We start from the raw sequence: 15948 nt of genomic DNA, 5'->3' as shown, positions 1-15948 counted from the left end.
AAAGAATACAGTGACTTCAAGTTCAGTACTAATAAAATTAAAAAAAAAAAAAAATTTTTTTTTTTAAGTCGCTGTTAGTAACAGCGACTTAAGGGGTTGACTGGTCAACTCCTTAAGTCGCTGTTACTAACAGCGACTTAGGGCCTTTTATTTATTTATTTATTTTTTCTCCTCATTCGCTGTTACTAACAGCGACTTACCCGAGGCTAGGCTTGGATGTACGGAAGCTTATTTTGGACATAAATTTTCCCGAATCTTATATTCAAAATTAAATTGTTTATTTATCTTATTTTTTTTCAATCTTTCCTGCAAAAATCCTATCCTACATTCCTAATTTTCGTACAAACCCAAACATGTTTGAAATAAATTCATTGTTTCTTGATCCTCTTTCTTTGTCTCTCTGCTCTTACTTTTAAATTCTCGCCTCCATTACTATCAACTCAAAAAAGCACCGCGAAAATTGCACGATTCTAAGCAGAACTAAATCGTTTAAAGATGGTGCAAACTAGACATCAAAAATCTAAGCCTAAAAAACTATCACAAGTAATTGCCTTTTATTTTTACTTTTTGTATACTTGCTGTAATTTTATGTTCTGCAAATTTAGTTCTTTTGACCTTATTTTGATTGAATTGTGTTCTCTTTGCTTCCAAATTTTCCATTATGATGTTTTGACTAAATTGAAATAGTTTGCTTTATGATTTCTTTTAGAATTATAATTTCTCAAGTGTAAGTAATAAGAAAAGCAATAGAGCGGCAGGAGGAATTAGAAACAGAATCAGTCACCTGATCCTTTCATCAAGCGGTCTTATTTGATTTGTTGTTGGTTCTTTCTTAATTCTTTGTAATTTCTTGATAATTTGGTCGAACAATGTTTCTGGATTCCTAGTGAAAAGACTTCAACCGAACATTGTGTGATGTTCACACAAAGAAAAATTGTCATGTGATAGCTTGTTAGATATATTTCTTGATATTAAGAAGTTTGATTAGAATGTTCATTTTGGATTGTGGAAACTAAAGATGAATATTGTGGTAGCTCAAAATTACTTCAAGAAGGCAATATGGGGGATTGAAAGAGGCCATCGATTATGTCAAAGGAAGAGGTCGATGAGATAAAACTAAAACCTCTTACTGCGGTACAATTGAATCTCTCTAATGTGGTTCTTAAAGAGGTGAATGGCGGGGCGGGGTTATGGTTGATTCTTGAGTCTATTTACAAGACGTAATCGGTTACAAACTGTTGTTGATAATTTTGATGTTAAACTTGATGATGGGGATTTAGTTGTTAATTTGTCGTGTTCATTGCTTAAGGATTATACATATTTTGGAAATCGTTTTGTATGGGAAAGATGCGATTACTATCGAGAAAGTTAAGGGCTCTTTGCTACAAAGTGAATTGATAGAAAATCAATTGATTAAAAGTGATGACCTTTCTTAAGGTGAAGGTCTTGTCGCTAGGGTTATACCTATGGAGAAACATGGTGGAAATATATATGGAACAATAAAGTTCAGCTTAAAGTCTAGACATAAGAATATCATTTGTTACAATTGTCAAAAGAAGGGTCACATTAGGAAGAATAGTCATTTCTTGTAATTCTTCTCGTGGATTCGGTGACAGTAGTTCATAGAGATGAAAGTACAAATACTTGCGGGTTAGGTTCGATACGAGTCAATGTTTCACGGTATTATGTGTACTTTGTCTATTGTTGAACATGTTTCCCATATGAAGAAGAACTTGATCTCTTTGGGCATTTTATATGTAATGATTGTATATGCACTATTGAAAGGAATAAAATTAGAGTTTCTTTGGTTGAAATAGTGATGAAGGGCAAGAAGATTGGGTTCCATATGAACTAAGTGGTTTCACTAACAACGGTTTTGCATCAAAGTTATTTTCTTAATGTCCAAATTCGATCATACTAAATTGTGAGTGGTTACTTCTGATACTAGGACATACGAGTGAAAGAGGTTTAATTATCAAAGAGGGATCTTGCTAATCATGGTACGATTTCTATGGAGTTTTGTAACCATTGTGTGCTTAGGAACAAATAAGGGTTAGATTCAAGGAGGCGATACATAGAACAAAAGCGACTCATGATTAGATTCACTCTGATTTGTAAGGTCCTTCACGATATCCTTCCATATCAGTTCTATAATTCTGCTCAATGATTACTCAAGGAAAGTGTGGGTGTTCTTCTTAAAGTATAAGGGGAGTATTCGGTTGATAAATGACGGGATCTGTTATGATAAAATTCTGCCTAATCCAATCGTTTAGCCGAATGGTGCTACTGCCCATTTATAAATCGTCTTAAGTAAGATTCACTATCTTAGATTCTCCAACAAATTTTAGGTCGTGATACATAACAATATTGTTCCTTGAAGATGAAATATCTCCTTCTAAATTGTGCTCACGATAACCTTGTCCTGATTAGAAACTATAGATGAGGGTAAGCCATGTAAACATATGATTTCCTTTGACAAATAATGCAACAACATAAAAGCATTAAAGGGATGCCTAAGTTTTATGATAATAAGCATACTTGATTAGTTGGTCAACTATCACCTAGATTGTATCGAACCCTCCAGATTTGGGTAGTGCTTCTAAAAATTACATGGTGAACTCCCAGATTTGACCCGAAATCGGAAGTGTTTGTAGGGCAGCGACGTGGTGTTGATGTGAGGCCTTTTGTCGTTGATGAATGGAGCAAGAGTGAACTTATTCAGTTACTTGGCTTTTCATTCCTACCCAACACCAATAGGTCGCGAATAGTGTCACATGAATAATGGTCGATTTTGGGCTATTCTTTGGCAAACCTGAGTGAATCATGAATTCAAAAAGAAAATTAACTAGCTCGCCAACCTAAATTAAGTCTTAAGCTCACCATTGTGTTCTCCCATAGCAAACTCATGTTAGTCTAAGAGATGTGGGCTATAAGGGGGGAATACTTAGAAAACACCATGCACCCTTCTGTCATTGACTGACTTAGCCATGAGATGAGTTTACTAATGGAAAAACAGAAATGTATGAGATTAACAATTTGTATGAAAAATGTAAATGTATAGTGAAAGATTGAATGTAATAAAAGAACAATTACAAAAGATAATATACAAGCATTCGAGAGGCTTGTTCTTTCCCAATGAGTATAATACTCCTCTTAAATGTATTACTTGAATGAATGCCTAATTCCCTTCCCTTCCTCTCTATTTATATTAGATATTTCTACATTTTATTCTCCCAGCTTAACTAATTGCTAAGTATTATTTATTGCTAATTCCTATATTACCCCTCCTAGCCCTTCTTGACACCTTCATACAACTATTGACCTATTTTCACGGAATAGCCTGAATATTGACTACCACCTTCTAAGATATCCTTATTGATTTTGTCAGAAATGAATGATTCTCAAATCCATTGCCATGTCACCCAACTGTGAAAGTAAAGCTCCTAACTTCATTTTGCCTATTAATTCTCTTGTTAAAGCTTGACGACTTGTTTGACGCTCTAGATTTGTAATTGATTTCAAAGTCAAAACTCAATAATTTGCCCATCGATTTCTAATCTACCTCAACCTTCTCGCCCCATCATGATGAACTTCAAACTACGCTGTTCTGTCCATATGAAAAATCATCATCCCAATAGATAGTGCCTCCGTTTTGAATCATGATGACTATGGCCATTAATTTCTTCACATAAATTTATTCCCAGCCCACAAGGTCCTAAAACATTATTGAACAAAGCAATCGGTTAATTATTTTACATAAGCACAACACCAAATCCTTTCTCGAAACCTCAACCTCAATTATGAATAGTATACAAAATTCTGGTATCTTCAGTCGTTTATCCCATTGTTACCAAGATCGAGGACCCATTTGGGTTGCAGAACAAGATCGGGAATGTAATTCGGTAATCTTCAAAATTTGAGGTTGGATCGAAGATGTTTAGGATCGAGATTTTTGGGGCCGTGAAATGATTTATATCAGATCGTAAAACGAATTGGGATCGATTACTTTATAAAGTGTGTATATATGCATAAAGATATTAAATTTTAGAATAGAATAACTAATGAGAAAAGAAAAAGAAGGAAAAAGAATTGAATGTGCAGCTAAAGTTTAAAAGGAAAAAGAAGTGAAAACATAAGTAAGAAAAGGATAATGAAAGGTACGAAGGTTAAATATAGTAAGTCTAGAAAAGTGAGAAAAGAAAAAAAAGAGAAAAGAATAGAAAAAAAGGGGTGTCGCATGCCTATTGTAAAAGTAATGTAACTTTTGACTTTTTGAAAACTTTTTCCTCAAGAAAGCAAAAAAGGTGAAGAAATACGAAATTAGAAAGAAAGAAGCAACAAAAAACATCATGTTCGTTTCGCTCTCCTTCTCCTTATATATTTCTCTTTCGTCTTTGTTCTTCAACCCTTGGTTTGAGTGAATAATTTTTTCTCCTTTCTACTATCAAATGGGTGGAAAAATATGGGTCGACTGAATAGCCGTTCCAGATCATGTATCCCGTCGACCTAGATCATCACTGACCATTGATTCGAGTCGATCGACCTGGATCGTGGTTCGCCGGCCTTAGAGTATTATAGTGTAGAGATTGTATTTTCCTAACTTGGTCCTTAATAAGAGAATTTTGGGATGATGACAAAGTAATAAACAAACAAACAAACATTAAGCAATGTGCAAAGTTTATTATAGGATTATATCAATGATAAGAAGATTTCTTGAATCCAATTGGTTTCACTTTCACCTTCAATACTTGTGATTGTCTTTTGTGAAGTGAAAGTTATTTTTTTTTTTACAATAATAACTTAACAATATGATTGATCTTCGTCATAATTTTTAGACGTTCTTCGTCTTCGTGGGTCTTGAGGGTTTTTAGGCAAAATCCCCAAAAGCTAAAAAACTAAGGCTGCCCAATGTCCCTCTCCATGACCAATGACTGCATGTCCATCAACTGATGGTCCAAGTATAACTGTTGTGTCCTGTAAAGTAATAGTCGCCTCGCCAACAGTAAGGTTGAATGTATGAGTCTCCTGTCTCCACCTCTCAACTAACTTAGTGATGAGAGCTCGATCGAGCTCCAAACTTCTTCCTAACTACCTATGGATGTAAATAAAACCTGCTAACTCAACACACTCTAAAACTCTATCATCCACCTGCCAATCTAACATACTCGCCTATACAAAATATAGGCCAAAACAATCCTAGATTTTTTTCCATGGGTCTGGTGCCACAAGTGGCTCTTAACAAGATTCGTTATTGAGTGTATCCGTGGACCAATAAATATGTTCAATTCAGTTATAAGTTCTACGTAAGGCATTTCCCTCAAATTTTCAACACTCAACAAATTCAGTTTGGTTTGTTAGTTGGGAGGATAGGTGCTAAGAGTAGGGGTGATGTATACATTTTTATAACATTCATAAGCGAACCTATATTGTAACTCTCGTAGTAAACAAATTGAAATTTCAGGTTTTGTCTATCTATAACCATAAATTTAGCTCCATATGAAAATCTAACCATTCAAATCATAGGTTGTGTTCCCACAAGCTTAGCACGATTCAATGTGAAACTTTATGACACATTTGTGAACCATTTTCTGAGTAAATTTGTCGAACGTCACTCTTTTTGTTCTTCTTTGCCTCTTTTTTTCATTTTCTATCTCCAACTTACTTGTGCTTGATTCTTCTAATTAAGACAACAAAAGCCAAAGTAAACGAAGTCCATAAGTTTTCCAAGCTTCTACATTACCCATTTATGCGCCACAACAATGAGATGATGGTTGAGCTTCCACTCAAACTAAACATAAGCACAAATATAATATTACTATTTTTGCGCATAAGCAAGATCGAACCACCCCAAAATTTAGAAAAATAATTTCGTTCAAAGATTGAAATTGTTAGAGAGAAAAGGGTAAAAAAAAAAAAAATTAAAAGATGGGTGAAAATTGACTATTTGAGTAAGCTGTTGGTCTTGTGTGACTTGTGTTTGGTTCAAGTGATATTTGTGACAATGCCTTTTGCATTTTTCGCTTCAATGATATCATCATGTGTTTTCATTGATGATCTCTCTATCGTTATTGTAAGAAACATTTTGTTTCTTTGTCGTTTATGCTTGTATTCTTTAGTTCTAAGTGAAATTTATTTGTGACAATTTTGAAAGTAAAAAGTGATCTTTTGAGGGGGAAAAGGGAAAAACTTTATATTTTCCTTTTTTGTAACTTTATAGTAAATAATTAGCTTTTCTATGAAGTAATATCTCTATAAAAATTCTCTAGGAATCTGAAATGTTATAATAACTTATCAACTATAACTAATTATTATATACACTAACAAAGTACTACAAGCTTGTAGTAGAGAAAGTTGAGGTGTACGTGTATTATTTGTTTGAACTTGTTGTGTATATGTGTTAACAATATGACTTGTTGACTTGGAGCCTTTATTTTGATTAGCTGACATCATATGCTTTAATAGAGTTAATCATACTTCAGGTTTTCCAAGTTTTTGTTTACAACTCTATTTTCTAAGGTTTAGTGTATTTTAGCTATAGTTTACGATGATATGATAACGAGGTGATACAATTGTTGAACCATATAATATCTGTTAGGAACATTGAATATATAGATAAAAGGCTGCTTTATATTAAATTTTAAGCTTACCAATTCAAAAAACCCTGTTACGTAACCTGTGATTCAAAATCATGGATTAATCGCCGATATAAGTTGCTATTCTAATATATTAGTTATAATCATTATAAAAATATATACTGGGTTCTAAAAGGTTTATTTATATGTTTTAATTTGAATATATATTCTAGGTTTATTTATATGTTTTAGTTATAATCATTTTAAAAATATATATTGGGTTCGAAAAGGTTTATTTATATGTTTTAATTTGAATATATATTCTAGAAAACTTGAATTGCTATGATAAATTAATTTTTTTTTTCAAGTTGACAATTCCTGTATGATGTCCAGGATACGAATTTGTAACACCGCGAGCTAGCGTCTGTGGCATCAGACTAGTACTGGGATTAGACTTTATTCATGACTTTTTCTATAGCTGAGGCCAGAGAATGATGTTTTTGAATCTTGCTGTCTATGATAACACTGTGCTACCTCCACCCAAATTTTCCTTATATGGGCTTATTTTTTTTGACGTGTATCGTAAGTCCTAAACTTATTGGTCCATAGCTAAATATGTTCCACAAGAGCATTTTTATCTTTTTTTGAAGTGTAAAAACGAGGTCTATTTGGTTTATGATTCTCTTTTCGGCGTAATAAAATGTTAAGTATAATGTACTTAAGTGTTAGGATCACTTGAAAGGGTGGCCAAATGTGATATTGAACTAAAATTTTTGATTTTCATTGGGATGTCAATTTTTTCTAATGGTGATATGATAGCATGATTGATTTATTCATGATTTTTATGACTCTTATCTGTTTATGGTTTTTGTAAGTCATATATTTGTGATGTGGCTAGGGGAAAAAGCATGAAAAGCTGGGGGACATCTCTAACTTCCGTGCTCAACTTGATTTGTTGGGTTTGAAGATTATTCAAGTGACAGCTGATGGTAACTGCTTCTTCAGGTCAGTATTTACTATTTAGCAACAAATCCCCAATTATATTTGCAGTATAGTTGGGTAGTGGGAGCCTGAGAGGCAGTACTTGCTTGTTGTTATTAGGATACAACTACCTGGTTTTACTAAGAATCATATAATGCATTGCATGATGGGCGAATAGCTCCCACTTATCATGAGCTATGTCTGGCTAGGATTTTTCATTGGTATGCCCCTTTGTATCAAGTGTTAATAGATATTTGAATTCTGAGTTGATGATTTCTTTAGCTTTCAGGGCCTTGGCTGATCAGTTGGAGGGCAATGAGGAGGAACATGATAAATACCGCCGTATGGTTGTGCAATATATCATGGTATGAGAATATGGTGGTCTCACTTAAGTTGTATTTATAATGTCTTGAAAGTGAATACAATTGACTTCTAGAAGTTAGAGCCACAAGTTACTTTTTGAGTAAAAGTTCTTTGAGAAACATTATGGAAGATGAAAGCTTATAGTTGCACTTCTTTAGCTTGAATGCACAAGTCATTCAATTAGTGATATTGTATTGGAACTTTTTCATTGACTGAAATGAGTTTTTAATTAGCAATAATCTGTATGTATTGAGTGTTGGATTACTCATTTTGCGAATGTAAAACAGAAAAATCGTGAAATGTTTGAGCCTTTTATTGAAGATGAAGTCCCATTTGACGAATACTGTCGATCCATGGAAAAGGATGGTACATGGGCTGGACATATGGAACTGCAAGCGACTTCTTTGGTCACTCAAAATAACATCTGCATTCATCTTGTAAGCTTTTTCCTTTTGTTAGTGTAATTTAATGTACTTTTTAATTGTTTTGATGACAATCCGCATCTGTTAGTTTTGAATGGTTTTGTTTTATACTTTCTTAGTAGAATTTTTTCAGAGCTTTCCTAAGGGGAACCTTTTTCCACTCTCATCTATTGAATATTCTGTATTTTGTTCATTGCAGCACATGTCACCTCGTTGGTACATACGGAATTTTGATAACCCGAGGGTACGCATGATTCATTTGTAAGTTATTTTTAAGATCAATTATGTTTTCTCTATGATATTATGTTGATGTGCATGTAAACCATCGAGTCTAAAGGAAACTATATTTAGGCCTAAAGGATAAAACTGCTTTATGTTTTCACTTTTGGAAAAGTGTGCTATAGAAGATCAAGAAAGAGAATGGTTCCTTCTTTCGTTATAGGTTCTTCTGATACATTTTTTGTACATGCAAGTAGTCTGGAATTTTTTGCTGTTTTCCATTAGAAAGAAAGAAAATTCTCACTGTTTCTGTTATTGATGCTTAAAGTAGCTAGTGGTTTGTCACTAGTTTGAATTCCGTGACAATCACAGCTAATATTTTCATTTTCAATAAGTTAATATTCTGTAATGTAGTTATTGCTAGGTGTCTCAAATATTTAGGATTAATAGTTTACTTGTTTTAAATATTGTGATTAGTAGACCTACCAAATTTAGAGTTAAAGAATACTCATGTAATCTTTTCGACTATTAATCTCCGTTTCTATCTTGTATTTAGGTAAGAAAACAATTGTCGTAATTGTGACATGTGCCACATAAAAGTACCGCCTTAGTATATTAGTATTGGTTGATAATTGAATTTTCCTAATTAACTCTACATAGTTGAGTGTTTTTACTAATACAATTTGTGCAACAAATTAACTAAGAGCATGTTATATGATTATTTTTTAAACTAGGAATTATATTTACAACTAACTATAAGAAAAAGATTTAAAATAACTAAGGGTTGAATATAGTACAATCTTTGTTACGGATGATAGTTCACGTTAATTTTTTTTATTCATGTAGCCAAAACAATAAGTTTGGGATTAAGACTTTGACATTGTTGTTTGATTAGACTTTAGTTACCGATAGATAGTACTATCGTGGAAAGCTTTTATAGTCAAAATTATATATCCATATGTTGGACGCATTAGTTAATTCGTAAATGAATCTCAAGATTTTGAAGTTCGAACCAAATTGAAGTGTCCAAGTGTGTCAACATGTCCGAGTGTCAAGCAATAAATGTGGAAAGGAAGTGATCAGATCATACAATTGTTTAAACTGGGAAGTTTTCATCCATTTTATACATGAATACTATTATCAATTGAAGCCTATAGCTGAATACATGAAAGAATGATCTGACGTCTTTAGCATCTTTGTCACGCCTGCAATGAAGAGAATCCAGCTCATTATCTATAAAAGACGTGGCAGGAGTAGAAATGATCCGGAGGGAAATGGACAGCTGTTGGGGCCTTAAAACAGAAATAACTAAATTCAGTTAGAGTTTATTTTTAGTTTTAAAACAATTATAAGTAAAGATTATTATCGTTAGAATATTAAGTATAAATATCCAAGATGTAATAGTTCTAGTGGGTTATGTTGTTGAGAACATAAAAACCCATTGGAGTTTAGCAGCACTCGAAGCCTTCCTTACTCCTATTTTGTTCTTTGTTGCATATAATTCCTATCGTCAGAATAGTCAGAGGCAGCTAATCACAACTGGTATCTGAGCTTTTTGATCTAATGGTGAATCCCCCTAACCAGCAACGCCTGATCAGATTGAATGAGAACTAGAGATGATGAAGGACCTGTTTTCTGGGCAAGTGCGTATTGAGGTAGTGACTTTGAAGGAATGGTTCAATAGGAAATATGCTAGTGCCGAACAATCTTTGGTGAATATGAAAAACGCACTCTCCAGTTTGTTAGAAGGACACGCGAAACTAACTCCGATTACTCCACCACCTCCTACCCTACCCCTGCGGCCAACATTGGCACAAGCATATTCCAAGAAAAACTGGAATATAGAAACCCTAATGATTTTGTCTTGATTTTGGAATTTGTCAAATTGTTGAAATGTGAGTGAGCGACATTGTTAGATGATGATTATTTGTTTTTCTATTTCCAAATAAGTATGATATCTTTCTTTACCATGTTCTGAAAGTGTAATAGCGATTATCAAATATGCTTCAATGTTTTTAGAATGGATTTATGGCAAGAAAAAACTTAATCTAACTTGATTGGTCTTCTTTCCCTTTTCTTGTGGGAGTTTCTGCAGGGAATAATGGCAACAATTGTTGTTAAGGAAGCTTTCATATTTTCTTTTATAAAAGAAAATTAATTCCATCAAACACAAAAATAGTAAAATATAAAAAATATCAAAGTTAACGGAATTGGATGGTTTTTAACGGCATTTTCTACGGAATTTGTAAAATTAAAACCTTCTTATTGTCATGTGGAAAAACGTAAAAAAGTGCTATCACTCGCATTTCGTCCAACCACAATGCTACCATATAGAATTTCCCCTCTTTTTTTTCTCTCCTCTTCACTGTACATCATGTGAGTTTCTCAATCTATTTCCTTCTTTCCTTTTTTTTCTTTCTTTTGTATTTCCTTTTCATTTTATTTGCTACTAATTTATCATGAAAAACTTCAGTTTTATTGACTACATTATTATTTGCATTTTGGTTAATTTCAAGTATTTTTATTCATTTGAAAATTTAGTATTTTAGAAGTGTTCCTGTATACCGAATCAGGGTCCAATACTTGGACAATATCCCCGTTTCCTAAAATTCAAAAAAAGTTGTACCGAATACTAGGATCCGCACCTGTATCCGATACTCGTATTGGATTCCAAGTAACATAGTCTTAAACATATCAATTTAGCCCCCAAAACAAAGAATAAATGGGGCCAAATGGAAATTGAGATGGCAAATTTAAGGGTATAGAACATGTCCAAACTTAGTTAGCAGGGTTTTTGTTACTACATAGGCTGCTCCCGAGAAAAGAAAATAGGAAAAAGAAACAGTGGGAAATGTGTTTTTTGAAATTACTGTTTTTTATCTGTATCATGTTTGTCAACATAAGGTACTATGATCTTTTGGATTTTGGTTGTATTCACCAGCATTACTTGTAATGAACTTTCCAGGTCTTATCATGATGGAGAACATTACAACAGTGTGAGATCTAAGGATGATCCTTGTAATGGACCAGCTAGACCTATCATTATAAAGGTTCTTTCCTCCCATCATATATTTGCATTATGTTGACACTTCGTTGAGGAGAAAGCCTGATTTTCTTTACTTATATAGGCTGATGTTGATCTTACAGCAAGTTCACAACTAGCAAAATCTACAAATGGTCATTCGAAAGCAAAATCTTCGAATATTGGTGTCCATGGAGGAGCCATCAAAATGGTCATGAGTGGCAGTGGTTGCACTGATGTTGAAAAAATTGAGCAGGTAATTACCTGCTGAACTTGTGATTTCCTTAGTAACTAGGAGTGAAATCATATTATCTATTTAATTCTCATGTAAATTTCAGCAGTAATTGCATTTAGAGGCAAAAATTAGAGGGCAGTCATTCTTTCTTTATTCTTTATTTTTTTGCCTTTTGTTACTTTTAATAATAGCTTATTCCTATTTCCTACAATGCGTATAGTTCTCTGAATTTGTGATCCTTTTATTTTCTATTAGTGAGCATGGAACATGAATTCTCAATGGGTTCAGTAAGTTCTAAGCAGCACTTGTTGACTTCATGTTTTCCAGGTGTTACTGCAAGTGGATGGTGATGTTGATGCTGCAACCGAGTTCCTGATAGCAGAACAAGAGGCGGAAGAAACAATAGATTTCAGCAATTGTTCATTAAAACTATTAAATGGTTGATTGTTGTCTTGCTAAACATATGAAAATTAAATAGGTCACCTGCTTGTTAAGCGTCTGCAGAGCTTTAATTTAATCTAGGATAAAGGAATACTAGGATAAAGGGCATGACCCATAATACGATTTTAAGGAATTAGAACTGCACAACTGATATCTGTATCTTAGGAACGCCACTTAAAATTCCTATCAACATTATACCTGTTTTCCTGTCCCTAATAAGATTTGCCTCAGCTAGAGTAAAGGAGCTCCTCTGTTTTCCGATTTGCTCTCTGTTTTTATCGCATCACTGTGTCTGATACCGCAATTGCGACTGTACAACATTTTTGCACTATGATTTGCATGGAACAATTCAGTGCCTGCTTGAACAGTGTTTTCCATAAATGCCTACCCAATGTCACAACTTATGTGGCTTATATTGAATCTATCCTCTTGTTAATAACATCGCTAGTGTTACCACTCTAATATTCTAGTTCTTACTGAAACTAAACTGTATTTGCTCAGGATACATTTTTTTAATGTTCATTATTTGTGCTACTTAGAGTATGCTTTATGATGTATGATTCTAAGTAGTTTTATCTTACTGGATTAGATTTCGATGAATCTATGCATCTTTTTTGCCTTTTACATTCCGAATCTCTGATTTGATTTTCTGTCTTCTATGTTATTATTAGTCAATGACGAAGACCCAAGATCTGATAACCGCGAGGAAACCAGAGCTTCTTCAAAGGTAAATGATCATGGGACCGACACTGGAGCTGTTGATTGTGGTGGGGTTAATAAGGTACTTAATCTCTTCTTCCATTCTTTACTTTAACCCTATCCCTCAAACTGCTACACCCCCTCCCTTGTCTGCCCACTTTTTGTTGTGTTGGTAAAGTGCATTTTACTAATTCTGCATCATACATGCATCACTCTGTTTGTTGACAATTTATCTTTTCCAGCTACAAAAAATCTCTAGAAATAAGGTCTGCCCATGCAAATCAAAGAAGAAATATAAGGCGTGTTGTGGAGCGGCTTCTGGGAAGGCCAGTTCGAAAGTTGTAGCGTATGTTGTTGAACTTCCTTCTGAATTCTGTGCATTGTGTTCTCTTAAAATAATTAGCTACTTCAAGCCTATAGTAACAAATTTTAAGTTAGTTGCTTTATATTGTTAAAGAGGCATTTATAAATCTTTTACTATTGGCACCAGGACTTGACGTATCTAATCCTTTCTAGGTTAGTGGTATCACATGAACTTACAATCACTTACACTTTGTTTGGATGGAGGGTAATAGAGGGAAAGTTAGAGAGTTACAAGTTAGTTACAAGTTAATTAACTTTATGTTTCTTTATATCGTTAGCTTGGATTGTTGCTGACGTGTTTGTGCACACGGATTGCTGGCTGTTGTTGCTGCAATGCTCTTGATTTCCGACATTTATATTTATGAAGAACTTTCGTCCTGCTTATATCTCATATTCCCAGTCCTAATATTAGTTCTATTGGTTTGATCAGTGTAAATGATGCTCAATCTCGTAGGGGAAAAAAAGGAAAGCAAGTGAAGAAGGTTACACCAATTACCAAAGCCACATCCTGTGTATCAGCTGATAAGTTGCCTGATATGGGTGCATTGTGCATCTGATTTACAGGTGTTACAAATTCAGTTGTTTTGGTAACATGTACTTATATTTTGTTGCTCATCCTCTTAAGAGAAGAAAATATGCTTTGCCTGTTGACTTAACATCTACTTCTGAAAACCATTCTTCTCGATCACAAATCACTTTTGACACAATGCATGAGTTTCGCTCTCTTAAATTTGCATTATTACTTGCTCGAAACATAAATAAACAGTTTCGTAAATCATATCTAGTCACTTTATCCCTTTGAACCTTTGCTCTTGGTACAATGTCTAATGCCGGTACTGATCGAAAAAATTATAAGACTCCTCTTTGTTTCTACAGCGTGATGTACTGTTCTACCAATGTTTTTGCTGTCTTAAGGAGGGCACAGAACTTGATTCTTTTAGAATTGTGGCGATGTTTGCGATGAATAGATTAAGATGGGATGATGCCGGTGAAGTTTTGTGATGCCTCATTCAGATCATATGTTCTTTATTTTTCCCTCTTGTTTTTTCTCTTCTTCTGGTTTTTCACTGCAATATGTCCAATGTTTTTATACATCATTGGATATCAGAATATTTGTCTGAATCGTTTGATTTGAAGCAGGCTTAGGACACATGTGGCTCAACAGAAATTGTTCGTTAAAGTTTTCTTTGTTTCTCTCAATGAAAAACTGTCGAGCTAAGAAGGGGAAAAATTAGATTGTTTAATTTTAATTTTTAAATTTTAATTTATTTTTGTAAGGGAAATTGAAATGTTGAAGATGAAAGCGTGAAAGAAAATAATGTTGAAGATGAAAGAGTGAAAGAAAATTCATTTTTCAATTTTAGAGGAAAATATTTACACAGAGCTAGAAATTCCTTTTTCGCCATAGTTTTCGATTTCATAACAATTTTTTATTAATAATAAAGTAAGAAAAATAATTTTAATGATCTAAATCAAGAATTTTGAATGTAATCTCAATGAGCTACATTTTTTTTATTTCAGTCATCTAATTGATTTTATCCAATATTTATATTGAGACATGTTAGAATTCAAAAATAAGTTTGGGTAACACAAACAAAGAGAAAAGGTTATTCACTTATTATGACGTTAAAAGAGGTTTGGTCTTATCTTTTATTGATATGGTAGAACTTACATGTGGATAATAAATAGATAATTTAACACTTTATATTACATGTGTGTTAAAAACTCGACTATAAAATCATGCTTTGATACCATGTTTAAATTTATAAAATGAACCTAGGCAACCCAAACGAGAAAGAGAAGAAGTTACCCACTTATAAGCCTCCATTTTATAAAGTGGTTTATATTCGTTGTGAGACAACTCACATGTAAGTAACAAATACACACTTTAATCGAACATAATTTTATCATTTTTATATTCTTTCTCTTATTTTTAAATTATTTTATTATTTTGATCTACTATATTTAACTTTGTAATCTTCATGTTATCATGCTTTGATACCTAATGAGTAGTATTATTTTTTTTTCTTCTTATCTTGTGGTTCTTAAAGTATAAATTAATTATGTGCGTTGTGTATCAAATTCGGAATTTTTTTATAATTTTGGTGATCAGTCAACCATTATTTTGTGCAATAAAATAAGAAAACTCCTATTCTTGTGTACTTCTTGCACACAAAGGAGACATTTTGGAAGTGTTATGAACACTTAACCATTTGATGGGTAATTTAATAATTATAAACAGGTGGTCTCTAACTTTAAACTTTAGTGAAAATATCTTTTTTAACAAAAAATACTTAAGAATTAATATTTTTGTTTTTTATTTTATTAAATACAGGTTTCATACTCAAATTTTTTTTATCTTTTTTCTTGTAAAATTAAAATCAATTACATCTTATTTTTTATTTTAATGTTTAATTGATATATTAGTTACATATTTTACGTATAATACTATTTTATTTTTATTTATTTATACAAAAAATATAACAAAAGTATATGACAATTTTTTTCTCTTTAAAATGTTGTGTATTTAAATGTTCTTAACAACTAACAAGTGAAATATGAACAAGTATTTGAAATAAATTTTCGGGAATAAGTATTTCGAATAAGTTTGATTATTTTATATTGCTAAGA

General features: G+C 32.8%; 1 protein-coding gene across 4 annotated transcripts; it reads left to right on the top strand.

The window, feature by feature from the left end:
* The first annotated feature begins 323 nt into the window (after positions 1-323).
* Positions 324-15571, top strand: LOC130823954 (OVARIAN TUMOR DOMAIN-containing deubiquitinating enzyme 7). 4 transcript variants are annotated; one of them, XM_057688787.1, is made up of 12 exons: positions 326-543; positions 7471-7577; positions 7843-7918; positions 8204-8353; positions 8538-8599; positions 11523-11607; positions 11686-11835; positions 12142-12253; positions 12927-13036; positions 13197-13300; positions 13748-13881; positions 14194-15560. In XM_057688787.1, the coding sequence occupies exons 1-11, from the start codon at positions 496-498 to the stop codon at positions 13872-13874; spliced, it is 1131 nt and encodes a 376-aa protein (XP_057544770.1). In that variant the 5' UTR covers positions 326-495; the 3' UTR covers positions 13875-13881; positions 14194-15560. The 4 variants fall into 4 exon arrangements, with proteins under 4 accessions (XP_057544771.1, XP_057544770.1, XP_057544769.1 ...); XM_057688786.1 differs by having other exon boundaries at positions 13748-15557; XM_057688790.1 differs by having other exon boundaries at positions 327-543; positions 7836-7918; positions 13748-15566.
* Positions 15572-15948: the final 377 nt, after the last annotated feature.

Source organism: Amaranthus tricolor, chromosome 9 (assembly GCF_026212465.1).
Source record: "Amaranthus tricolor cultivar Red isolate AtriRed21 chromosome 9, ASM2621246v1, whole genome shotgun sequence".
NCBI classification, from domain to species: domain Eukaryota; kingdom Viridiplantae; phylum Streptophyta; class Magnoliopsida; order Caryophyllales; family Amaranthaceae; genus Amaranthus; species Amaranthus tricolor.
Note: the sequence above shows the minus strand (reverse complement) of the source record. Positions and strands in the feature narration are given on the sequence as shown.

What these genes read in the sequence shown, in the direction of transcription:
- LOC130823954 (XM_057688787.1), top strand. Translation starts at nt 496, where the DNA reads ATGGTGCAAACTAGACATCAAAAATCTAAGCCTAAAAAACTATCACAA. An exon ending in CTAGACCTATCATTATAAAG is followed by an intron (nt 11,608 to 11,685) that starts GTTCTTTCCTCC and finishes TTACTTATATAG; the next exon opens with GCTGATGTTGATCTTACAGC. An exon ending in TTCATTAAAACTATTAAATG is followed by an intron (nt 12,254 to 12,926) that starts GTTGATTGTTGT and finishes TGTTATTATTAG; the next exon opens with TCAATGACGAAGACCCAAGA.